The sequence below is a fragment of the Scomber japonicus genome, chromosome 6, assembly GCF_027409825.1.
Source record: "Scomber japonicus isolate fScoJap1 chromosome 6, fScoJap1.pri, whole genome shotgun sequence".
NCBI classification, from domain to species: Eukaryota; Metazoa; Chordata; class Actinopteri; order Scombriformes; family Scombridae; genus Scomber; species Scomber japonicus.
In genome coordinates, this window is record NC_070583.1 from 31,725,111 (window position 1) to 31,752,280 (window position 27,170).

General features: G+C 39.8%; 1 protein-coding gene and 7 non-coding genes across 8 annotated transcripts in view; 7 read left to right on the forward strand and 1 right to left on the reverse strand.

Moving 5' to 3' along the window:
• LOC128360904 (cytoplasmic dynein 2 heavy chain 1) overlaps nt 1-27,170 on the reverse strand; it is a 155,150-nt gene that overhangs the window by 75,228 nt on the left and 52,752 nt on the right. Inside the window, exons 69-79 of the mRNA XM_053321458.1 lie at nt 26,932-27,055; nt 24,340-24,503; nt 23,681-23,800; nt 20,222-20,356; nt 18,944-19,087; nt 14,222-14,311; nt 10,182-10,247; nt 10,014-10,070; nt 9,879-9,935; nt 9,440-9,571; nt 8,826-8,898 (exon numbers count right to left, since the gene is read on the reverse strand). Coding sequence (XP_053177433.1) covers nt 8,826-8,898; nt 9,440-9,571; nt 9,879-9,935; nt 10,014-10,070; nt 10,182-10,247; nt 14,222-14,311; nt 18,944-19,087; nt 20,222-20,356; nt 23,681-23,800; nt 24,340-24,503; nt 26,932-27,055 — 1,162 coding nt within the window. The remainder of the gene's footprint in view (nt 1-8,825; nt 8,899-9,439; nt 9,572-9,878; nt 9,936-10,013; nt 10,071-10,181; nt 10,248-14,221; nt 14,312-18,943; nt 19,088-20,221; nt 20,357-23,680; nt 23,801-24,339; nt 24,504-26,931; nt 27,056-27,170) is intronic.
• Nucleotides 49-121, forward strand: trnam-cau (transfer RNA methionine (anticodon CAU)). The gene has a single exon. It is a non-coding gene; the product is annotated as a tRNA-Met (tRNA).
• trnam-cau (transfer RNA methionine (anticodon CAU)) lies at nt 385-457 on the forward strand. Its single transcript has one exon. It is a non-coding gene; the product is annotated as a tRNA-Met (tRNA).
• trnam-cau (transfer RNA methionine (anticodon CAU)) lies at nt 915-987 on the forward strand. Its single transcript has one exon. It is a non-coding gene; the product is annotated as a tRNA-Met (tRNA).
• On the forward strand, nt 1,251-1,323 carry trnam-cau (transfer RNA methionine (anticodon CAU)). The gene has a single exon. It is a non-coding gene; the product is annotated as a tRNA-Met (tRNA).
• On the forward strand, nt 1,931-2,003 carry trnam-cau (transfer RNA methionine (anticodon CAU)). The gene has a single exon. It is a non-coding gene; the product is annotated as a tRNA-Met (tRNA).
• Nucleotides 2,266-2,338, forward strand: trnam-cau (transfer RNA methionine (anticodon CAU)). The gene has a single exon. It is a non-coding gene; the product is annotated as a tRNA-Met (tRNA).
• On the forward strand, nt 8,285-8,357 carry trnam-cau (transfer RNA methionine (anticodon CAU)). Its single transcript has one exon. It is a non-coding gene; the product is annotated as a tRNA-Met (tRNA).

The following is a 27,170-nucleotide window of genomic DNA, read 5'->3' on the forward strand; positions in this document are numbered from 1 at the left end:
CAATCCAGAATAATCACATTTTAGGACATATTATTATTCATCATCGTAGCCTCGTTGGCGCAGTAGGCAGCGCGTCAGTCTCATAATCTGAAGGTCGTGAGTTCGAGCCTCACACGGGGCAGGTGTTTTACAATCAAAAGACAACTAGACACAATGGGTGAGATACTGTTCAAAGAAGATTTGCTAGGAATATCAACCTACACATGAACAAGACTAGGTTAAAGTTGGGTATATTGCTGGACAGTGAAAAAACAGTGCGCTACATGCCACTTGGCCAACCAATGGTCAACGAGTCAGTCAGGGACAGATTTTCATCTTTATGCGGCGAGTCCAATACAATCCAGAATAATCACATTTTAGGACATATTATTTTTCATCATCGTAGCCTCGTTGGCGCAGTAGGCAGTGCGTCAGTCTCATAATCTGAAGGTCGTGAGTTCGACCCTCACACGGGGCAGGTGTTTTAAAGTCAAAGGACAACTAAACACAATGGGTGGGATACTGTTAAAAGAAGATTTGCTAGGAATATCAACCTATACATGAACAAGACTAGGTTAAAGTTGGGTATATTGCTGGACAGTGAAAAACGGTGCGCTACATGCCACCAATGGTCTAACTTTGTCAACGAGTCAGTCAGGGACAGATTTTCATCTTTATGTGGCTGGTCCAATGCAATCCAGAATAATCACATTTCAACAAATGGTCAACCAATGGTGTAACTTCGCCAAAAAGACTAGGTCAAGTTTGGGTATATTGCTGGACAGTGAAAAAACGGTGCGCTACATGCCAAATGGCCAACCAATGGTCTAACTTCGTTAACGAGTCAGTCAGGGACAGCTTTTCATCTTTATGCGGCGAGTCCAATACAATCCAGAATAATCACATTTTAGGACATATTATTTTTCATCATCGTAGCCTCGTTGGCGCAGTAGGCAGCGCGTCAGTCTCATAATCTGAAGGTCGTGAGTTCGAGCCTCACACGGGGCAGGTGTTTTACAATCAAAGGACAACTAGACACAATGGGTGAGATACTGTTCAAAGAAGATTTGCTAGGAATATCAACCTATACATGAACAAGACTAGGTTAAAATTGGGTGTATTGCTAGACAGTGAAAAAACAGTGCGCTACATGCCACTTGGCCAACCAATGGTCAACGAGTCAGTCAGGGACAGATTTTCATCTTTATGCGGCGAGTCCAATACAATCCAGAATAATCACATTTTAGGACATATTATTATTCATCATCGTAGCCTCGTTGGCGCAGTAGGCAGCGCGTCAGTCTCATAATCTGAAGGTCGTGAGTTCGAGCCTCACACGGGGCAGGTGTTTTACAATCAAAAGACAACTAGACACAATGGGTGAGATACTGTTCAAAGAAGATTTGCTAGGAATATTAACCTATACATGAACAAGACTAGGTTAAAATTGGGTGTATTGCTAGACAGTGAAAAACGGTGCGCTACATGTCACTTGGCCAACCAATGGTCAACGAGTCAGTCAGGGACAGATTTTCATCTTTATGCGGCGAGTCCAATACAATCCAGAATAATCACATTTTAGGACATATTATTTTTCATCATCGTAGCCTCGTTGGCGGAGTAGGCAGCGCGTCAGTCTCATAATCTGAAGGTCGTGATTTCGAGCCTCACACGGGGCAGGTGTTTTACAATCAAAAGACAACTAGACACAATGGGTGAGATACTGTTCAAAGAAGATTTGCTAGGAATATCAACCTATACATGAACAAGACTAGGTTAAAGTTGGGTATATTGCTAGACAGTGAAAAAACAGTGCGCTACATGCCACTTGGCCAACCAATGGTCTAACTTCGTCAACGAGTCAGTCAGGGACAGATTTTCATCTTTATGCGGCGAGTCCAATGCAATCCAGAATAATCACATTTAGGACATATTTTTATTCAATATCGTAGCCTCGTTGGCGCAGTAGGCAGCGCGTCAGTCTCATAATCTGAAGGTCGTGAGTTCGAGCCTCACACGGGGCAGGTGTTTTACAATCAAAAGACAACTAGACACAATGGGTGAGATACCGTTCAAAGAAGATTTGCTAGGAATATTAACCTATACATGAACAAGACTAGGTTAAAATTGGGTGTATTGCTAGACAGTGAAAAACGGTGCGCTACATGTCACTTGGCCAACCAATGGTCAACGAGTCAGTCAGGGACAGATTTTCATCTTTATGCGGCGAGTCCAATACAATCCAGAATAATCACATTTTAGGACATATTATTTTTCATCATCGTAGCCTCGTTGGCGCAGTAGGCAGCGCGTCAGTCTCATAATCTGAAGGTCGTGAGTTCGAGCCTCACACGGGGCAGGTGTTTTAAAATTAAAAGACAACTAAACACAATGGGTGAGATATTGTTCAAAGAAGATTTGCTAGGAATATCCGCGTATACATGAACAAGACTAGGTTCAAGTTGGGTATATTGCTGAACTGTGAAAAAACGTTGCACGACATGTCACATGGTCTGACTTCGTCAACGAGTCAGTTAAGAAGGGATTTCCATCTTTATGCCGCTAGTCCAATGCAATCCAGAATAATCACATTTCAGGACAAATTGTTACTCATCATCATAGCCTCGTTGGCGCAGTACGCAGAGCGTCAGTCTCATAATCTGAAGGTCGTGAGGTCGAGCCTCACACGGGGCAGGTGTTTTACAATCAAAGGACAACTAAACACAATGGGTGAGATACTGTTAAAAGAAGATTTGCTAGGAATATCCGCCTATGCATGAGCAAGACTAGGTCAAGTTCGGGGATACCGCTGGACAGTGATAAAACAGTGCGCTGCATTTCACTTGGCCAACCATTGAGTCAGTCAGGGACACATTTTCATTTTTATGTGGCTAGTCCAATGCATTCCAGAATAATCACATTTCAACCAATGGTCAACCAATGGTGTAAGATTTGCTAGAAATATCAACCTATACATGAACAAGACTAGGTCAAGTTCGGGTATATCGCTGGACAGTGAAAAAGGTTTGGAGATCACACAGGGCAAGTGTTGTATGAAATGTAACAACAAAATATGATTCACACAACCACTCATTCAGCAGTTTTGTTATTTATTGTACATCTGTGATTGTCTCTAGGGAAGCTCTCAGTCCACTCTCCCACTCATATTTCTTTGTTAAAAAATATCCAGAACTCCACCATGCCTCACACTCATCCATGCACACAGTCACTGCTGACTAGACTGTCTGCCACATGCCATTGTATTATTGTCTCTCTTGTTTCTGCAGTTACATTGTCATTCTTTCAGTACAACCTGCGTTTTCCATGGCTTTGGTGTTGGGTCATGACACAAAGATCATAAAGTTGATTGTAGTCCTGACGGTCCTGAAGCATAGACACTGAATTATTACCGTATAACTTGTTCGATATATTTAGGAGCTGTTGAAGCCTTGGCCTAGAATGCCAATCATATTAAGATGATTGTAGCCCCTATGTGCTCAATGTTATGTACATATACATTGCTGTTAGTGAGCATACTGAAATAATTCTTATTGTTCCTGTTGTTCAGTATGTGCACCAGTTATTACAGCCTCGTTGGAGGCAGCAGGTCAGTCTCATAATGTGAAGGTTGTGAGTTTGGGCTTCACACACAGTGTTTTATAAGTAGAGTGTTTTATAAGCAGATGACCCCCAAAAACAATACAAGGGGTACATTTGCATAAGAATATCAAACGAAATATGAAAAACATACAGCCGTGCCCCAAAATAATCATGCTTGTGGACAAACCATTGCATAGATAGAGGGTTGAGAGGGTTGGGGGGGTTGAGGAAGCAATGCGAGTAAGGGAAGCAAGGAGCCACATTAGCCAAATGAAAATCAATGACACTGTCAACACTGTCAACTGTCAACAAGATATCTACTTAAATACTACTGAAGAACTAATGACAATCAGGAATAAGTTGGTATAAAGCTTTACTAAGAATTTAAAATTAATATTGTTTGCAGGAAAATACAGTATAAAAACTGCACAATGTATACTTATTATTACTAATTGCGCAAATACTGTCTCAACTTGATATTGTTCAACAATTTTTATTTATTTACCACTGATCAATTCACGTTACTTCTGCCATATTGTAAAGTTCCGATGCAACATGTGAAAGCAAATTTGTGAGCATGCGGATACATTTCCTGGTGTAGAGCTGAGAGTTAAATAAAACCAATTTGGTTGCAGTCTCAACAAACTTTTACCTGATGACACAACAAACTCATAGAGATTGACGTCACTGTCAAAATTCAGTGCAACAGCAATATGTGAATTTAAATTTATGGGTGGATTTTCTCATTAAATTGAGGAATGTTTGGCCTTGAGATATTGTTTATTCATTAATACATATTTATATGGCAAAGATGCTGATGTCCAAACATATAGATTTCCCCAAGGTAAGAAAGAAAGAAAGAAAGAAAGAAAGAAAGAAAGAAAGAAAGAAAGAAAGAAAGAAAGAAAGAAAGAAAGAAAGAAAAACAAACAAAGACAACTGTGTTCCGGCTGCAGAAATCTGAAGTCCTAAACATCATATAAAACATATATTTAATAATGCGGTCAGGGCTTAAGAGAATCAAGTTAATGGACCTCGATTTGAGAAGCCTGATTTCTCGAGCATGTATACGGTTAAATGGGTTTCTAACAGCATGAGTATTGTACACTGCTCTTCCTGCTGTGACAGCAGTGATGGGATGAAAGAAAAAAATAATTATCTGTAGCTGTGTGTCCTTGTATTAACAAAACAAACAAAATGAACCTTTCACTTGTGTAATAAAAGCTGCGTTATGCAGACAGTTCATCTTAGGAAGCCCACTTAATATTTATAATTTGATGATGAGCGGGACCATACTGTGCTATAAATTTGTTTCACACTGTTTTATTTTGTGAGTTCTGTAAATCGAACCAGAGTAGCAATTTTTAAGTGTTTTAATTCTTTTTTTAATTAATTTTTTTTTTATTAACTATCCAGCTAAATTGTCCGGAAAATTATTCTTTGCATTAGTGATTAACAGGATAGCAAGCAGCTCACAGATGGCCAAAGACACACATAAGTTGCTGACAAAATGATGGACAGAAAAGTTTATAAGCTCCTGTTTACACATACAAACCAATCCTGCACTGCAAACACAGGCAGTACTTCAGACACATCCAAAAAGACATCAGACGTCAAGCCTCGTCACACAGCATACCTCTTACTGATTCATGCACACACGCTCATCACTCACTAAACTGACTGTTACAAGTCATTGCATTATTTAGGTCGGATCAGATTTAACTGTCGAATACGAAGATTTGAACATGTTCTTTTTTTTCATGCAGAATATCAGAAAATCCATTAGCATGAGTTTCAGTGATGATTTTTATCGCATTAACATGTCATGGGAATATATTATTGAGCAATTACACATCAATACAAGGCGGCAGCTGCATATGATGCAAGATTTGAATTGATTTGTCTGGTTAACATATGCATGTCGGAATAATGTGACAAGCAGTCTACATGTATTTCTGTTCAAATCAAGCTCTTACAGCCTTTTTCTTTTTCTTTTTTCAATTTCACTTTAAATATTAAAAACAATGTGTAAATAAATAAGCAAATTAAAGAGTTTAAAATCATTTCAAATTGAATCTCAGATGACGGAGGGGGTCTCACACAGATTATACAACTCGACTTTCAGGGGGCAGTCGTATTATTGTCTTTCTCATGCTTTTGTTCCCTTCAACCTGCGTCTCCCCCTTGTTCTTCATGGCTTTAGCATTTAGCAAACAAGGTAAGGTAATTTTTAGTAGTATATCAACATTTAATATGCAGATGTTTGTTTGTTTTGAAGTATATGGACTGAATTTGGCGCAGTAGGCAGCGCGTCAGTCTCATAATCTGAAGGTCGTGAGTTCGAGCCTCACACGGGGCATACTTTTGAGGTTAATCATAAAATATAGTAAAAATGACACAGATGCACCATTAATATTTAAGTACCGTAAAAAACAATAAATAAGTTGCATCGGTATATAAGACAGTCTATTTTGGGGAAATAGGCTTTTCTATTAAACACTGGTTCATTTAAATGCACCAGTAGCTATTCATTTATAAACACACACATTTATACTAGTTACTCCAGAACTGTTTCTATCCACTTTTATTTGAAACACATATTACACCTGAGACAGTGTGTCGGGTTGATGGTTAATGTTCCAGTAATGATTTGCCTAACTCAACTGGACCAGTATATTAACTGACTGGGTTTGGGTTAGACTATGAGTTTCTATTAAACCTTCTTCATCAGAGCAGCTCCTGCACCCAAGTCACTGTAAAGCTCACCAAGCTCACTGTCCTCGGACTCTGTATCAGTCCCAGAGTCAAACAAAGAATCAGCCTCTGTTCCATCAAGTGGAAAAACAACAAAGTTAGCTCATCTTTTAGGCTTCATACTGTGTGTCCCTACCACTGTGCAAGAAATGCTGGTCATCTGTGAGCTTCAACATCAGTTCGGTTTGTAAATACTACAAAATCACAGCAACTAGTGTCCCGAAATACACAACACACTGAATCACGACATCTAAAACATCATCCCGAAATACACAACACACTGAATCACGACCCGCCTGTGAACCATCCTGGGTTTTTCTTTTTTTTTTTCTCTGTACAGCATACAGCAGTAACAGGTCATCAATAGCCTGTCAATTTTCATTAGCTGCCAACACAGCTGGAATGAGCACTGTGTGCTTGACACCGCTGTTTACAGGACGTTACAGTTCATAAGTGTGGAAGCTCACATCATTATCTTCATAGTTATAGTTATTTTTATAGTCATCGCTCTCAGTGTGGACGACCCTTTACAGTCCTATAACCATATTCAGATCTAATTTTACTGGTGTACAGGACGCACCGCTGTGGTTTTTATCAGTTTTTAATGGTAGTAAGTAGTATTGAAGGTGTAGAGTTTTGATATAGAAATAAAAAACTATTTGCTTCAAAGTTTTCGCTGGAACTTGAAACTAGGGCCAAACTAGATATCGTTTAACAATTTTCAATAGATTCCACATTTTTGGGGGTGAATACAGTAATATTAACCACACACTTACAAAACTAAATATTTGTTTCATACACATACATGTGCAGCAGCATATTAGTTTTACCTGACACCAATTAGCAGTGTCCCAGATAATACAGTCAAGAAGTAAGCACACCATTAGGATTATCTAGACTGAATGAATGGGCTCATTACGCACAATAAAGTAACTTCTCTCTAGCAACATCACAACATTGTGTGTGTATGTGTGTGCGTGTTTCTGTATGTGCACGCATGCTTGAACGTGCTGATATGTGACAGAGAGAGGGAGACAATGAGAAAAGAAAACAGAGAGAAGTGTGTGTTTGTATGTGTGGCATTTACTCAAGGATAGTGACATTCGCACAGTGATCAAGACAACAGAAAGGATGGAGAGGACTATAAATGAAAAAAAAAAAGATAAGAAGACTATGCCTCAGAGGACCAGCATAAAAGACTTATCTGAGAATGCTTTGCTTGAGGAGTATGAAGGCAGAGGGTGCTTGTGAAAACAACAAGCATATTTCTATATAGCAGAATGAGTGCAAAGATAAAGTAGTTTATTCTTATGACCCTACTATTATTATAATTATTGTTGTTAATGTGCCTCTCTGTCTCTTTCTCTCTCATTCTCTCTCTCTCTCTCTCCTTCTTTCTTTCCCTCTTAACCCAACCGGTCAAGGCAGATGGCCAACCAACTAGAGCCTGGTTCTGCTCGAGGTTTCTTTCTCCTTGCTGCTGTCGCCAAGTGCTTTCTCATAGTGTCATGCCAAGAGTTCAGTCTAGACCTGATCTATGTGGAAAGTGCCTTAAGGGATAACTTTTGTTGTGATTTGGCACTATATAAATACAAATTTAATTGGATTGAATTGATGTTTACCGCTAAATTTCGAGAGGAAAAAAAAATTTAGAAGGGCCAAATACTTACTTAACATTTATCAGAATAAACACAAATATTGTTTTTACAACAGCTGATCTTTTTTTATTTGGGGTGCATAAGAAGTGCTGAATGTATATTAATGTGATATACTAATTTTAGTGGTATTGGTCTGATCAAGTGAGGGTAAATGAGGAAAATATCACAGATGAGCAGCACGATAGTACTATGATAGTGAATACGTTCTTATGGGGTTTTTTTGTGAGAAATTGTGAATAATACAATAATACATGCTTTTTATGTGTATTGTTTGGTGTTGCCAAGCTTTCATAGCCTCGTTGGCGCAGTAGGCAGCGCGTCAGTCTCATAATCTGAAGGTCGTGAGTTCGAGCCTCACACGGGGCATACTTTTGAGGTAAATCACAAAATATAGTAAAAACAAGACAGATACTATAAAAAACAATAAATAAGTTGCACCAGTTTATAAGACGCAGGCTAATTTGGGGGGGGGTCTTGTGGGGAAAAATGCTTTTCTATTAAACACTAGTTCATTTAAATGCACCAGTAGCTATTCATTTATAAACAGTTTATAATGTCAGTTTATCTGTTGCAATACACTTCAAAGGGGTGCATAAGAAGTGATGAATGTATATTAATGTGATATACTAATTTTAGTGGTATTGGTCTGATCATGTGAGGGCAAATAAGGAAAATATCACAGATGAGCAGCACGATAGTATTATGATAGTGAATACGTTTTTATGGGGGTTTTTTGTGAGAAATTGTGAATTATACGATAATGTCCAGCACACTTAGGCAACTCTGACAAACTAATTTTAAATAGTAATAATAATAATGAGATGAAACACTTACCGAGGGCCTGTGAGGCAAAGGCTGCCATAGCACTCTGCAGTCGGTCTGGTCTGACTGCCTGAACCAATAACAGCTGAAAAGAGGAAAAAAAGATAAAAGAAATAAGAAAAAAGCAAAAGGTATCCATGAACACTTGTAAGAAAGAAGATCAGTCCCTCTCATATCAAATAAAAATGTCACATATCCCAAAAAGTCTTGGATAGTTACCTATTGTCAAATTCACAGAGGCTTTGAGATGTTCATTTTTTATATATTTTTGAGAACAGAATACAAAGTAAATGAGTCAGCTTTTTTTGACAGACCAGTAGTGCATATACTTGACTTTCATGGTGAATGAATTGTGTTTTTTTCAGGCTTTGAAATGAGATTAGCTAAATCCGTATTCAACAAATTTGAAGAAAATACTGTGTCATTTCAACAAGCATATTTGAAATGAGTTTTTGAGATATCTTGCTTACTAACAGACAGAGAAACAGAAAATAAACTGGGATGAAAACACTATTTTTCTTGGAAGAAGTCACTAATATGAATTTTAGATGTGTGTAGACTTCTCATATACTGATAAACTGTTCCATGTGGATTATGAAACAACTGTTTTTTGATTGAAAGCTAACCTGCTCGAAGGGAGTAATCTTCTTGGCAATGGAGGAGGGGATTTCCTGTTCACACTGCGAGCTCTGCGAGAAGGACAGCCAAAGGTCTGAGTCACTCAAGCTGAGCGACTGGTAGAGGGCCGGGAATGTAGCCTTTGAAAGAGGAATGACAAAAGTTAAAAATACCGAAAGACAGGTCGAGAGATAATTTCAGATACATAGATCAAATCTTTACATATGTGTAGGCTTCTTTACTGGGATTTCATTTCAGTCACATTAAACTTGTGTTTTTTGTGTTTGCTGGTTGAACCATTATATTCAAATGTCCAAATAATTATCCATACATATAATATTCAGAATTATTTTGTTATAGCTGCAGGCTGTCACACATTGGTTTAAATGTTAAAGAGTGCATGACTTCATTGTTATTTTGTGCTGTGCATGTACAATATATGCTTACTTTAAAAATCGCCACTGCTCCATATCTCTCCTGATCAATCCAAGATGGGAACTCCTGCTAGGAGAGAAGTGTAAGTTAGAGAAAAAGAGACAGTATTGTGTTTTCCCAATCTCAGAAAATAATTAATTATCTCACTCTCACCTCTTTTTTAAACATTTCTGCCACAATGGATCCAGTGAATACATCCCATTCCTACAGCAAAAGCAGAGTTGAGGTTGACAATTTAATATTTCATTTCCTTATTAAAAATAAATGTTAATGATATCCTACAAATGTACAGAATGAATCCTTAACTATACTCACATTCTCCTGCAAGAGTTCAGGGTGCATGCCTTTGACAAAGTGCATAGCAAACATCAACTGGTCAGCCTGAGAGAGAGAGAGTACAAGACAGACATGGATAAACAGAGGGAATATATCATATAAGAACATGCTATCATGAAAAGTTAGATTTTCTTCCAGACTGAGAAAAAAAATCCTAGTAATTTGCCCATTTGAAGATGTGTGTCCACAATAGGCGGGGAATTCTGGTCCTCTGAAATGAAGCCAACGTGGAAGTAACTTAAAACTGCATTCTATCAAAAGGCCACCAGGGGGCGATTGTCTCTATACAAGTCAATGGAGAATTCACCAACTTCTCACTTGATTTCTAACCTCAGTAAACGTTTTCAAAATGTGTTTATGGTCTCAATTTGTGAAATTTTGGCCTCTCTGATTTTATATTAGACGATAAAGCAGGGTATGCATTAGGGCGTGGCTACGTCGTGATTGACAGGTTGATTGACCAATGTCCTCGAGATCCAGCCCTCGCAACCTATCGCAACCTCCCCGCTCCGCCCATGGCCCTGCCTCATGCCCATATAAGTAGAATCGATGTTTTTATTTTTCGCAGCATGCACCTGAAATTTTCAAGATGGCGCTGCCTAGATTCGAAACTATTGGCTTCCGAGCAGCAGTTCACAAACCAATGGGTGACGTCACGGATGTTACGTCCATTTCTTTTATACAGTCTATGGTCCACAGGCTGGTGGTTGTTACAGACTAGAACTTCAAATATAGGAATATGATAAAAACAAAATAAAACTAGCTTTAATGGGTTAATTCTATATGAACTGAGTTTTAAAAAAGTTCCTATTTTGTAAAGTGATTATACAGAAAATAAACAAAGTAAATAAAATAAAACATTCCCAGTGGAACAGTATTACCTAAGTAATTTTCTACATATTACCCATCTTCAAAAACCTTCACAGCACACCTCTGCCTGTCATTGAATATTACATTCTGTACTTTTACGAACAGCTGTAGAAGCAGCTTGAGCGGCGGTGAGGCTAACCTTCAGGTTACAGTGGACTAGAGCTCTACACTATCATGCCCTCTCTCCGACCCTCTCCACGGTTCATCTCTTGATCCCATGTCTAGATGATTTACACCAAGCTGCTAAGTTCATCCCCATATACTGAATCGACAGTGGATAGAGCTGAACTGAGAGAGTCCAGCAATATGATATGACTGGTCGAACAAAGACTGGCACTTGTTTTTGGTGTGTGTGTGTGTGTGTGTGTGTGTGTATCTCTCTATATGTTTTGTTGTGTATGTGTCTGTGTGTGTGTTTCAGAGACAAATAAAACAAACAGAGCGAAATGAGGATAAAAGTCTGTGAAGGGGTGTGTGTGTGTGCGTGCATGTGCGTGTGTGTGTGTGTGCGTGTGTGTGTGTGCGTGTGTGTGTGTGTGTGTGCATGTGAACTGCTGTCATACTGATACTCTGACAGGACAGGAACCTCAGCAGACAGTACAACCTGGAACATGTCACACTTCAGCACGTCACTACAACTCAAACTACTCCACGCTCACAAGAGGAGCATCCAAATTCTGTCTGGCACACGCAGTTAACCTCCAGAAAGCTCTTACCTGCCACCTCACACTCTGGCATACATGAAGAGCAAACATAACAAATGTTTGCATATAGACATCCACATACTGTAAAAAACAGTAAATAAGTCCCACCGGTGTATAAGAGGCAGTCTACTTCGAGGGGGCCCCATGTGGGAAAAAATGCTTTTCTATTAAAGACTGGCTATTCATTTATAAACCCACACATTTATACTAAATTACTCCAAAACTGTTTCTATCTACTTTTATTTGAAACACAATCTAAACACACATATTACACCTGAGACAGTGTGTCAGGTTGATGGTTAATGGTCCAGTAATGACTTGCTTAACTCAACTGGACCAGTATATTAACTCAGACTAGGTTAAGCTATGAGTTTCAATTCAACCTTTTAAAAGAACACAGTATCTCTTCACATTTCATACAGTGCAGCTGTATGCCCACTCAAGACCCAAAAACTCTCCGTCAGAGTTGTCACTGTGCATAAATATTGCACCCAAGTCACTGTAAAGCTCACCAAGCTCACTGTCCTCAGACTCTGTGTCAGTCCCAGAGTCAAACAAAGTATCATCCTCTGATCCATCAAGTAGAAAAACAACAAAGTTAGTGAATATTTTAGGCTTCAGATTTGTGTTCATACTACGTGTCCCTACCAGTGTGCAAGAAATGCTGATCATCTGTGTGCTTCAACATCAGTTCGGTCTGTAAATACTAAAACATCATCCCGAAATACACAACACACTGAATCATGACCCGCCTGTGAACCATCCTGGGTTTTTCTTTTTTTCTCTCTGTACAGCATACAGCAGTAACAGGTCATCAATAGCCTGTCAATTTTCATTAGCTGCCAACACAGCTGGAACGTCCTTGACATCGTCGTTTACAGGACTTTACAGTTGGTAAGTGTTGATGCTCACATCATTATCTTCATAGTTATGGCTCTTAGTGTGGGTGACCCTTTACAGTCCTATAATTATATCTAGATACAACCTCTCTCTGCATTCTACTGGTAAACAAGACGCTTATTAACTGGTTTCAATCCCAAAATGTTATTGTTTTCCATCTTTGAGGGTTTACCACTTCACTCTCTAAAAACAATCCCAGAGTATATTCCTCCAAAGGACACATACCAAAAAGAAGAAGCTTCACATTGTTATTGTTTTGATATTCTCTACTGAAGAACATTTTCAAAAACAAAGATTTACAATCACCTGGGCTTTATGCATCAGATGAGTGACACATTGTTTTTGTTATGCATGGGTGTAAACTTATTTAGCTCACGAGAGGTTCATCAATCAATACTATCAAAGCTTTATATGTATCTAGTCATGCTCAATCAATACCTTGTTAAACTGAACCAGCTGTGTTGGTGTTGGTGTTGATTGTGTGTGTGTGTGTGTGTGTGTGTGTGTGTGTGTGTGTGTGTGTGTGTGTGTGTGTGTGTGTGTGTGTGTGTGTGTGTGTGTGTGTGTATAGAACATGAACATCCAGAGACCTTTGAAGACATGTTTGGGAACCACTGCCACAAGGAAAAAAACATTTCCCCCAAAGATGTATATACCAAGATGTTTTCTGATCTCGATCTCCTTTTCTTTTTTTTTTTTCTACCTCAATCTTTTCGCGCGGACTCATTTTTCTCCCAACTCTCCTTCCCTCCTTTTAGTTATCTCTTTGGTAGCACAGATGGGGGTGTTGACAGTAACACTGATAATGTAATCCAGTGTTTCCTTACTGCTAATAAGTGGGCTGCCGGTATTTATGTGTGCATGTGTGTGCGTGTGTGTGCGTGTGTGTGTGTGTGCAAGTTTTGAGTAGACAGCCCATAGATGTGATTAACAGTTAACAGCTTTCCTGCCTTTTGCCTGAAACTGTCACATACACACACACACAAAGAAAGAGAAATTACATTTACCATTTACTCCTTGATCGATGCAATGACTGCTGTGTTGGTCAATATCTGACACTTCATTACTGTGTTAGTTGCAGATTGTTGATTGTATAAATGTGTAAATGTGTTTATCGGATTGTGCATTTGGTCTCAACAATCAATTGGAATTCTACTGAGCTACTGCTCCATATAACATCGAAAAGATTTCTGACTTTCTAACAGATTTATTCATAACAACATCAGTAGCTCGGCCAAAGGATTCCACTGTAGTTGAAGAGTAGGAAGAAGTGGACACATTCCTTTGGCTCGTGATGAATAAAATGTTTAGGGCTATTATTGTACGCATAAAACTGTCTGGGGTCTTAAACTGTATATTTCTAAACACAATGACCCAGTTTTGAAATGCAAATCCCTCTGATTGTTTACATCAAGCATAAATGCCTCACTTCCTTTTACTACATAACTTAACCTACTTATCAGCTATATAAATGACTGGAGTGATGGCAGGCATTTAAAAGTGGCTGCTTTTGATGTATTTTATGTGTGCAAGTGTATGCATTACCTTGAAAAGTGACCGGCAGACATACTCATACACCATATTCTTCAAGCTTGCCTCCAAAGCAGCTATCCTGGCCTCAGTATTCTCCGCTTCCTAGATGAGAATGGAAAAATACAAAAAGAGGAGGGACAGGTTGATTGGTTGAGATGATATTAGACATGTACTGTAGGCACGCTGTCACAAATATGATTTAAAAGATATTTTTCTCAGCTTGCAACTTTACTTCTCTTTCATACACACTTTCATTCTTTCTCTGTCATATATACAAATGACCAGAGATGAGATGAGAAGCAGAAGAGTAGTGGTGGACATTGATGGTTCAAAGCATTTTTTAAGCTGGCATGGAATCACCGTGAAAAAATAATGTGCATGTGGAGTAAATCCAAGAGTGATAAATGGAGAACCAAGGGAATTAGAGCATAGAAAATGTAAGAGAAATGAAGGGAAAATGGTGAGAAAAAGAGAAACTACAGATGGATTCCTCTCTTTGCCCTCTACTCCAAGTTCAGCCTTCATATGCCCTTCTGTTTCTCCTGTTTGAATCTCTGCTGCTTTCAGGCTCTGCTGAAGCCGAAGGAGACTGCCCAACTGCATTCTGTCATAAATAGCAGGTATGCATATATGAGCTTTTCTGCAAGATTCATGTAAGATTCACTTGTTTTTATAGGTGCCAGTAACATACTGTGTGTGTGACTTTAGGGACATAAACCAGACGTAAGACCAGTTGACTAGGGACAGCTTGTGCAACTGGGGACAAAAGCCATGTCCCTAATTGGCAAAATGCTTATTCTTGGATCAGTGGTTAAAACCTGGTTTTAAATATAAGGTTAGAGTTGGGTTTAGGTTCAGTTAAGGGTAAGTGCAGGAGGGGAGTTCCGGTCCTCTGAAATGAAGCCAACGCGGAAGTAACTTAGAACTGCATTCTACCAAAGGGCACCAGGGGGCGACCGTCTCTATACAAGTCAATGGAGAATTCACCAACTTCTCACTTGATTTCTAACCTCAGTAAACGTTTTCAAAATGTGTTTATGGTCTCAATCGCTAGTTTAAAGCCTTCTTCAATGCAGTATGATGTTCATTTGTGACATTTTGGCCTCCCTGATTTTATATTTGACGATAAAGCAGGGTATGCATTAGGGCGTGGCTACGTCGTGACTGACAGGTTGATTGACCAATGTCCTCAAGATCCAGCCCTCGCAACCATAGCAACCTCCTCGCTCCACCTATGGCCCTGCGTCATGCCCATATAAGTAGAATCTGTGTTTTTATTTTTCCCAGCATGCACCTGAAATTTTCAAGATGGCGCTGCCTAGAGTCGAAACTATTGGCTTCCGAGCAGCAGTCCACAAACCAATAGGTGACGTCATGGATATTATGTCCATTTCTTTTATACAGTCTATGGGTAAGTGTTGGGGTTAAGCATTTAGTTGTAATGGGTAACCACTTAACACACGCCCCTGTTTTTTTATGCTGTTAGCCTAAACGACATGCCCAAGTTGTGAGCAGCACAGATCCCACATAGTTTGAGACTCAGAGATGTGTCTGGTATCATTGGAAAGGAAACACTCAGGATTCTTGTAAAAGTGTCTGTGTGATTCTGTGACTTACTGACAAAGAGTGGCAGAGGTTACAATGATGGGGTTGTTTACTCGCCCATAGGTTTGCCTTTACAATGACATGTGTACAGACATTCAGGGACCTCTCAGCAGGATATAGACACAATGAGGCCACAGCCACATGTCTTGGCTTCATGCAGTCCAAATTTGGAGTCAAAAGACCAAAAGATGAATTTTTCTGAATTATTTTTCAACAGGTATGTCCATGCGTTTTCCTCAGGTCCTTTTTGGAGACTCCAAATGGACACTTGGTTACCAAAGCTGTATAACCGCAATCAAACACCTATAACGTCACATCCCCTTTGCCTACAATCAAAATCTTGGTCTCTAATGAAAGCTGACGCCATATTATTATTATTATTAATATTATTATTATTATTATTATTACATATAACCATATATTTTTTGTTTGGCCATATCTATCTATCTATCTATCTGTTTATTTTGCTATAAGTCATATGTCAAGTCGCAGAAGAACCAACCGTGTACCAAAATGCCGTGTGCGTAATGATATATGGTTCAACTCTTTTACGCACAGGGCGCACGCCGGTTACGCTTGGAGTTTGTTTATGGACAGCCAAACCTGATAGCTTACTGTCATACACCGTTGGAAACCTCAGACTATTGGCTAAAAGGTTATCAACTTCATTTCACCGAATATTTCCATAGGCTGGAACAGCTGTCAATCAAAGCCATGTCGTCATTGTTGTCGGTCACATGTCCTCATTGGCTTTGGAGACATGTACTGCCTAATCCTAAACACCGATTGGCTTGTGTGTGGTGTCGTCATAAGCAGGAGAGGCTCACGGTCGTAAACATCTAGTCACGTGTACTCTGAGATGGACGTGCAGGTCAGGAAATGACGTAAACGGACCGCATATGGTTTGTTATTTGTGTTATTACGTTAGGTGTTGGACTAAATACATGTTGACATATTGAGGAAAATATTTCGGTTTTATGGAAACGGATTTCATATTTCACAAGAATGGATACTTGGCGAGCTGTACAGAAAGTCCTGAGTCATAAGATGATCGTTGTGGATAAAGGGAAGACTTTGAAGGTATGTAGGCATTATAGCTTTTCTTACTTAGCTCAGGGGCTAGCCGAGCTAATCGCTAATACTATTACGGCTGTGAGCAACCATATAAGTCGTGAGTGGTCTTGAATGAATCGGGACAATCTAAGCTTTCCAACGATGTGCGGCATGAATATATATGTTTAAGGGTTGGTGTTTAAAACATTCAGAAGAATGTGTGGCTACCTCCTAACTTCCGTCCCGTCCCGTAGGAGGAACAGCGTGCGTTAAGTGGTTACAGTTAGGGTAAGGGGCAAGGGAATCCATTATGTCAATAAATGTCCTCACAAGGATATGAAGACAAATGTGTGTGCGTGAGTGTGTTTGTGTGGGCAAATAAGTGGCGCTGTGTGTTTTGTCAGTACTGAGAGGTTAAAATTCTCTTCCAGATCTCGGGAACCATCTGCAGCTCATGGCAAATTAAACATGCTCATTCAATACAACAAACAACCAAATAACACAAAGGGAGACAATGCAGCATTTTCTGACCGCACTTACTGAACGTGTGAACAAACCTACCTACAAACACACAGACACACACACACACACATACACACACAAACACGTAACAGTGGTGACCAGCTGCAGTCTGGTGACATTCTTGGATGACAGCACTGGCTCTAACAACCCACACAGGATTTGGGGAATTAGTGCTCAATCTCTCAACCCAATGTCTGCGTGCCACTGTTTGTGTGTGTGTGTGTGTGTGTGTGTGTGTGTGTGTGTGTGTGTGTGTGTTCTTGTTATCAGAGTGTGTTTAGGGCTCAGATGGAGGACTGCTGTGTGATAGACTGTCCATGAGGATATCCAGCAGCACAGGTCAAACTGAGATAAACTCACTACAAGAAAACAAAAATGAACTGAAATAAAGTCGACCTCTGAAATAAAATGAAATCTGCATATAACTAAAATCAAATCAAGAGAATGAAGCTCAGTTTATCAGAAAATAAACGAAATATTCTTGCACAACAAGGTTAAATGCTTCACTTGCGTTTATGTTTTGGATCAACTGTACAAAAACAACTATTATAAAAATGACTACTTTTATGACTCACACACTATTTTTGCTTATCTATCTATTGATTTAATTATCTGTGTAGGTGCATTCAGGTGTTTTATTGATATTGATTTAAGTTCAAGGGCATATTAATGCACAATTACAATTTGAAACACAAGAAAGGGCTGCAACAATGAGTCAATAAACCGATTAGTTTCCAACTGTTAAATTTACCGCCAACTATTGATTTTTGAGTTATTTTTTACAAAAAAAAGCTTCTTAACCCTCCTGATGTCCTCGAGTCAAGGAAGGAAGGGAGGAAGAAGGAAGGAAAGGAGGGAAGGGAGGAAGTAAAGGAGGGAGGGAGGAAGGAAGGGAGGAAGAAGAAAGGAAAGAAGGAACGAAAGAAAGGAGGGAGGGACGAAAGAAGGAAAGGAGGGAGAAAGGAAGGAGGGAAGGAAGGAAGGAAGGGAGGAAAGGAAAAAAAGGAGGAAGAAGGAAGGAAAGAAAGGAGGGAGGGAAGGAAAAAAGGGAGGAAGAAGGAAGGAAAGAAAGGAGGGAGGAAGGAAGGGAGGAAAGGAAAGGAAAGAAGGAAGGTAGGAGGGAGGGAGAGAGAGAGAAAGGAAAAGAGGAAGGGAGAAAGGAAGGAAAGAAGGACAGAGGAAAGAAGGAAGGTAATGGGGAGGAAAGAAAGAGACAAAGAGGGAGGGAGGAAGGAAGGAAAGGAAAGGAGGGATGGGAGGAAGGAAGGAAGGAAAGGAAAGGAGGAACAGTCAAAACAGACAGAGTCAATTTGACCCGGGAGGACGACACAAAGGTTAAATGTGAATAATTCAGGTATATTTGGTCTTCGCTGATAGTAAACTGAACATCTTTGGGTAACAGACTCTTGGTTGGGCCAAAACATGATATTTTGTGAATGAGAAATGGAAAATGACATGTTTCACCTTTTTCTGACATTTTATAGAGCATACAATCAAGAAAATAATTGACAAATGAATCAAAAGTATTGTAAGAGTTGTGTTGCATGCAGTCACCTTCTTGGTCTGAAGAGCCCTTTGGAAGAGGCGCAGGAAGGAAGCTAGGCTGAAGCGGTACATATTGTTGATCTTCGATAGGTCAGTGATGACAAAAAACATCTTGCTGGCGCTCTCTGCAAGAGGTAGGTAGGCATCCCGCTCCTAAAACAACAAGGAAAAAGAAGAAAAAAGGACAGGGAGAGAGGGAGAGAGGGAGAGAGGGAGGGAGAAAGAAAACAAGAAGCAGCAGAAAAGAACCACAGAGATTTTAGAGATTGGTACAGAAAATATAAGAGATGTTAAAGAAAGAGAGATTTATATGAGGACAGATCAGAGGAAAAGAATAGAAAATGTTTATTTAAATTAAGTTGGAAGGAGACAGAAAGAGAAACAAGTATAGGCACCGTGAGATATGATAAAATAGGAAATGTGAGAAAAAAACAGGGAGGTGCACATGAGGTAGATAGAAACAGGAGAGATACGATAAATAAACCAAAAAAGGACTAACAGTGCAAAAATCACAGTTCTGGTGAAACACTGCCCCCTAGTGGATGATTATGAAATGTAATGCATCTGTAGCGGCTCCTTACTCGAGCATCTGTGATGTTTGTAGCAGCATCTCTGACTGTGTGTCTGTCTCTCTGTTGTGTTCTCTCTCTCTCCCTCTCTCTCTCTCTCGCTCTCCCTCTCTCTCTCTTTCTCTCTCTGTCTCACTCTCTCTCTCTCTCTCTCTCTCCCATAGCCCTGTCTGTCTCTCGCCCTCTAACTAGTGAGATAAAAGACTCTAACAATCCTCAAGAAGGGAAATATTTACCTACACCAGCTTCATGTAAGAGTGCTGATGCAGTTTTTAATGCTGATTCTCTTTGAAATGGTTTTAAAAATCTAATTAAACATACCAGTAGGATACAGATTGTCATGTTTACTATATTTTATTCAATTATTATTATCTTTTTTTAATTTATTTTCTTTTTCTTTTTTTTAATTTATTTTTATTATCTTGATTTATTTCAGGTCCATTGAAATGTGATGATACATTTAAGCATATCCAGAATACCAACTTTGCTTTATTCAGAATACATATTGGCTGGCTGGGTTTGTGTGTCTTTGATTACTGAAAGTAGTTTGTGAGCCAGTTAGAGGGGGAAGGTTGTTTCTTATTGTTGCCAATACCGCTTTTAACAAAAAAATAAGCTTCTTAAAGTGTCCTATAGTGAGATTGGCCAACAAACACTGCTTTTCATGGCACTGTTTTCATCTTTGTGTGTCCATGCATGTGTGTCTTTGGTATAGTACCTGGTCCAGAGATGCCTGCAGCCTGTGTGATTCCTGTAGTGACTCCTGGATCAGCGCACTGCTCGCCTTGGTCTGGTTCAGACTGTCTATCAGCTCCCTGTTCTCCAGAATATTACCCTGAGCTGTAGCCAGGGTCTTACGCAGGAAGAAGAGACAGACAGACGGACAGATGGAAAAACAACAACAGACAAAAGATTAGATAAGGGCAGAAAGTGCATAATTGATAAGCAAGAAGAAGAAGAGAGAATGTGTTGTCATGTATCGGCCAATTGACTGAAATCTGTGATCTGATAAGAGTTGCAGGAGCAAAAAAGATGTCATGTTACTGTATAACAAACTGATGTGGGGTTTTCAGTGAGTGCAGTGTTTCCCACACATTCATTCTTTCGTGGCGGCCCGCCACGAAAGAATTACGTCCGCCACGAATAGATTTTTCGGCTTTTGGCTCGCTCGACCTCGCTCATAAAAGCATAATAATGTGACTCTGTCTGTGAATGTAGCTTGTCGTTACAATTCCGGGGCAGTAGGTGGCGGCAATAAAACCAAAGAACGCACTTAATTCACCTGGTCGGCCAGAAGAAGAAGAAGAAGAAGAAGATACAGAAGAAGAAGAAGAAGATAAAGATAAAGAAGATAGACGAAGATAGACATAGACATAGACATAGACATAGACATATGTCTTTGCTAGAGGCTATCTGCTGGTGTGTGGTGTGTATGAAACAGGAGGAGTTCACGGACGTAAACAAAACAGTCACGTGTCCCACAGATGCAGTGTCGGGAAAGGGACCGTATATGGTTTGTTCCGTGTCTGTTTCCTTACGTGTTGGACTAAATACATGGACATATTGAGGAAAATATTTCGGTTTTATGGAAACGGATTTCATATTTCACCAGAATGGATACTTGGCGAGCTGTACAGAAAGTCCTGAGTCATAAGATGATCGTTGTGGATAAAGAGAAGACTTTGAAGGTATGTAGCAATATAGCTGTTAGCTTACTTTAGCGGAGTGGCTAGCCGAGCTAACCGCTAATACTATTACAGCTGTGAGCAACCATATAATTCATGAGTGGTCTTGAATGAATCAGGAGAATCTAAGCTTTCAATGTAACAATGTACGACATGAATATATATGTTTAAGGGTTGGTGTTTAAAACATTCAGAAGAACTTGTCGCTACCTCCCAACTTCCGGTCCGTCCCGTAGGCGGAACAGCGTGTTTTAAGTGTCTGCAGTTCCGATCCTTCATGTTGGCTGAAACAGACAAGTCACCCTCAAATATGCTGAAAACCATGTTGAAGTTTGGCCTGCAGTTAGTCTTCCCTAATGTTTATGTGGCTTTGAGGATGTTCCTTACGTTGCCGGTGACAAACTGTGAGGGGGAGCGCTCATTTTCTCATTTGGGGAGAATCAAAAATGAGCTGAGGACCACACCACCACAAATAGATGCCTGTCCTGTGGGAAACACTGGAGTGCCATGACTCCCCTACTACTTCATCCTGTTGAATCTATTCTCTGAAATGAACTGATAAAATGTATTCAAATAAATTCAAATAAAATAGATGAGAACGCAGTGGAGCATGGAAATGTCAAGTCGAATATGCTCCTACAATTCTAAAATAATTACATGTCTAGTACCACTGAAGTGCTGACATCCTGCTCTTGGCACTATCTATCTGTGTGTGTGTGTGTGTGTGTGTGTGTGTGTGTGTGTGTGTGTGTGTGTGTGTGTGTGTGTGTGTGTGTCCAAATTCCCCTTACACTATGCACAAAAAAATGATCCTTTGGTTGAATGTCTATGTATAACATTGTCCATCGTTTTAATGTGAATGTGTGTGTGTGTGTGATTGATTGTGAATGTATACATGCATTAAGCTCTATATGTGGAAGTACAGGACACCCCACATGAACAGCAACAATCTGTTTGACGTTTTGGCTCTGTACTATCATTACCACACATATACAATGACACAACGCCTGCCCACATATCTCTGTTTAGAAGTATGAGGTGCACGGATAAGTGAAAAGAATCCAAAGCCAGAAAGTTGTGATTTTACTACTTGCTAACATTCCTGTTTAAATCCTTCCAGACGGTTTAATATAACACTTGCACAGAGACAATTTTGCCTAGTTCTTAATCCTCCTGTTGTCCACGAGTCAAGGAAGGAAGGAAGGGAGGAAGAAGGAAGGAAAGGAGGGAGGAAGGGAGGGAGGAAGGAAGAAGGTAGGGAAGGGAGGAAAGGAAAGAAGGGAGGGAGGAAGGAAGGAAAGGAGGGAGGAAGAAGGAAGGAAATGAGGGAGGGAGGAAGGGAGGGAGGGAGGAAGGAAAGAAGGAAGGAAGGAAAGGAAAGAAGGGAGTAAGGGAGGAAAGGAAAGAAGGGAGGGAGGACAGGAGGAAGAAAGAAGGAAAGGAGGGAGGGACAAAGGAAGGGAGGACGGAAGGGAGCAAGGAAGAAGGAAGGAAAGGAGGAAGGAAGGAAGGAAAGGAAAGAAGAAAGGGAGGGAGGAAGGGAAGAAGGGAGGGAGGAATGAGGGAATGAAGGATGGAGGAAAGGAGGGAATGAATGATGGAGGAAAGAAGGAATAGTCAAAACAGACGACTGGAAGGTTAAACTGGTTATTGGAAGGAAAGGAGGGCGGGAGGGAGGGAGGAAGGAAGGGAGGAAGGAAAGAAGGAAGGAAAGGAGGGAGGGAGGAAGGAAGGGAGGAAGGAAGAAGGAAGGGAAGGAGGAAGGAAGGGAGGAAAGGAAAGAAGGAAAGAAGGGAGGGAGGAAGGAAAGAAGGGAGGGATGAAGGAAAGGAGGGAATGAAGGATGGAGGAAAGAAGGAATAGTCAAAACAGACGACAGGAAGGTTAAACTAGTAATTGGATATGCGATACCATAACCGTAAGGTAAAGCTGACAGTTTCTCCTTAGATGCACTTTTAACATTCATGGAGTTGCATACATTCTGAGCTACCATGAGGTTACAAAGTAGTTTCTGATTCTCTTTCAAGTTTTCACAAATTCAGTCTGAACTCTAAAAGGTACAGTTACTAAAGTCAGTTAAGGTAGTGTAGTGATTAACGCTCCTAGAGACAGAGACACAGGTTCAACACCCAGCAGCAGTGCTTCCGGCTTGACTGACTCCTCTATTAAACATACTTGGCAGTGTTCACGGGAGGGAAGCCAGTGACAGATTACGTCCTCGTTGTAGCATTAGTGACTCCTCCAGCTCGGTCTGTACACACTATCTCATTCTCTAATAGGGACTGCAGTGCTCTGAAGAAAAGAGGAAGCTGCACCCCCAATTTTCTTAATATTACCTAAAAGCCATTTTTTATTACCGGGGTAAATACTAGGTGTGTAAAAAGCAAGATAAAAAAAGTAGAAAAGGTTCAGTAATAGGGTGTTGGTCAGGCAACAAGCTTCTGTATTTGTAGAATGATCCTCTACTTTGTACTTTATTTGTGCGTGTGTACCTCCAACAGGGATTCTTCCAACTGAGCAAGCTGTATCTTCTTGTCCTCCTCTTGTTGTAGTAGTCTTGTTTTCTCAGTCTCCAATTCTGGCTTCTCCTGCTGTATAGTCAAGGCTAGGAGCTAAAGGGCACACACACACACACACACACACACACACACACACACACACACACACACACACACACACACACACACACACACACACACACACACACACACACACACACACACACACACACACACACACACACACACACACACACATACAAATAAATAAATGGGCTAGTGGAAGTATGGTGCAATATGACAACAAGAACATGCACAATATGACTATATATATACAGCTCGTACTCTATATACTATAGTATTTCATTTTTAAGCACTTGTTCTACATTGATTTTTTTTTTTTTCATGAAGCCTTAAGCATTAAACTGAGTCCAACTCCAAGCTGAAAAACAAAAACATCTGGAGAATGTTTGAAGCTGTAATTACAATAGCATAAAACCTTTTAATACACTTTTTCATTCTGTCACGTACCAAAGAGTTTAATCAACTCTGCTCCAACAAAAACTGACCATACAGTAGATTCATGGAGGCCCCATTTACTCCTCTGCATTTGTGTGTGTATATATATGTGTGCATGCAAATGTGTGGGTTACCTGTCCTCGCAATCCTGCCCTAGTAGTAGTGAAGTTGACCTCTGTAACCACGGAGACGGCATCAGGGGGGATGACAGGATTGGGATTTCGTGTTGCCAAGAAGAGGCGAAAGTCCTCATTGTAGTCAATAACCTTGTCTCCTATCTGAACCACATATCTAGGACCTGTGTGTGTGTGTGTGTGTGTGTGTGAGTGTGTGTGTGTGTGTGTGTGTGTGTGTGTGTGTGTGTGTGTGTGTGTGTGTGTGTGTGTGTTGACAGGAGACAGAAAGAAAAACAGCCTTTGTAAGCAATACTGTATCAAACAAGCGTACAACTTTGTTTTAACTTGAAATCCTATTTTCACACTTTTCTTCTCTTCTCAACTATCTGTCTTCTAGATGTCTGCAATGCAGCAGTGCCATGCTTTTGTCTCACCTCTTTTTTCATCGTGTTCAACACCAATCTTAAATGGATAACTTGCCCTTTCACACACTTTCTCTGCACCCACTCTTACCAATTCAACTTCAGACAACTACCTCTCCCTGGATGATTCACGGCCGCATAAATCACCTTCATTTTCCCCAGGTATGTTTCCAACCTCTGTTTACATGTAGCCACATGATTAAAAGTAGCTGTTTGCCACCGTGTGTGTGGTATGCATTTATCTAAGCCAGGAAACTAACATATCACTGAAGGGCAGCTTTAAAAACAACCATGCATGAACATGAGATGCATTTTTGTGGTTCTCCTTTTGATTTTGAATTGTTCATCAAAAAATACAGATATACTAAGCACTACAAAACACATCATCATGCTGATTTCTGATCATTTAAATATACAGTTTTAAGTATTCCAGTTTTTGTAATGATCAGTGGCTCAAACAAACTTTACTTTTGAGGACTTTAGGCTACAATGAATAAACCTTAACCATGGAAAGAGATTTGTTCGTCTTTTAACTTCAACTTATGTTCACTGGTTTGATATAAATATACAGTATAGACAATTGAATAGATTATCCTATGTCAAGAGGGAATATGTTCTTCAAGTTTAATATTTATTCTTTATCTTTGCACTAAATGTCACCTGATTTATATTGTTTGATGTACTGTTGTTCTGTTATATGTGCCTTGTAAGGAGTCCCTGAGTGCTTTGAAAGGCGCCTTTAAATAAAATGCATTATTATTATTAAGTCACTGTATTGTATGCATGTGTGTCTGTGTCGTTAGCATGGCCTTGCAGACAATTGACAACACTAGGGGGTAAAATAATATAAATTTAGCCTTTTTCGCTCAGGTTCTACTTCAATAAGCTTTCCCAGTCTAGACTAAATGGAGCAAAGACTGAGGAAACTTAATAGAGAAAAGTTCCAACTGATAAACCACCATATTTTCTCTGAAAGGTCCATTTCTGGGCTTGTATAAAAAAAGGAAACTGTTATATTACAGAGTGTTACATTATGTGCTTAAGAGTGGCATTGGAAGAGAGCGCTGCCAGTGTGACAATCTCGTATGTTCTCTTTAATTATCTTAATGCATCCACCCCCTGCTTTGTTCAAGCTTTTCTTTCCTTAATCATCTGTAATGCTGATGTTGAGGATCAACACTGTGCTCCTTACTTCATCATTATCTGTGGTTACTGAAGGCTTTTCATACCATTTTTACATAGTGTGCACTTGTCTCTCTAATGTCGTGTTGCATCATCTGCTGGCAACAGCGTAGCTAAAAAGGGAGCCACATAAAATTAAACATTATGACAAGTTAAAAGTGTTAAAGACTGCAGGAAAATGCTCATATCTTTACAAATTTGAGGAGGGAAGAGAGACACTTATTAAAAAGTACATAGATGGCTACTGATTGTCAGAATATAAAATGACAGTAGCACATCTGGAATAGTCTTCCCTCCACAATAAGGGAATGCCCCACATACTCTTCTTTTAAAGACTTGACACTGACTGAACTCTTTTTATTACATTGTTGTATCCTGTCTGGATCTGATATCCTTTTGATTGTGTATTGTATTGTGCTGTGTGTGTTTTATTTGTATGTTATCTATTTATTTGCTCTCTTCTACTTGTATTCTTTTTCATATTTATTTTACTCACTAGGGACTATGAATGCAAATTAGCAGCTTTACTATAATCCGGCATATTTACAGAGATGTCTAATATTGTTGTTCATCACTACGCACTGTCCCTATCCAAAAATAAAGTATGTATTATTTATTTATTATTATTATTATTATTAAGGTTAACAGGCATTCATTTACTTCGATACTGTATATAAAAATAAGCAGAATTAAAGTGTTTCCACATCCTGAACATTCTTCATGGTACACAGAGTTAATATTTTGTTCAGGCAACATCCTTCTAAAGTGGTCTTCACCACCGTGTAGAAAAGCACCTGACTGACAAAGATGAGGAGTCCCTTTTTAGTGGGAAGCCGCACTGGCTGGGAGAAACCTCTGAATTATGATCAAAGAGTTGTGAGCGTTGGGATGAGTGTTTTGGGAGAGAACTGTGATGCATCTAACAATCAATAATTTTGCCCACTTTCACTGTGTATAACAGTGTCTGTGAGTGTTTGTGTTTGTTAGTGTGTGTGTGCATACACACCCTGCGCTATAAGATCCCTCCTCAACAGCGGGTAGAGCACAGGTTCAACTCCATCCATTTCTTGGATGATGAGGGTTTTTCCAAATCTGACCGCCAGCTCCAGGGATGTCATGAAGTTACTATCCTATAGACGCACACAGACAGAGATACATAAGAGGAAGAATACCGTTAATTCCAGTGTAGAGGTTGAGCCAGTCATTTATCAGTTTAAAGGTTAAAGGTCATCTGGCCAGACTGCT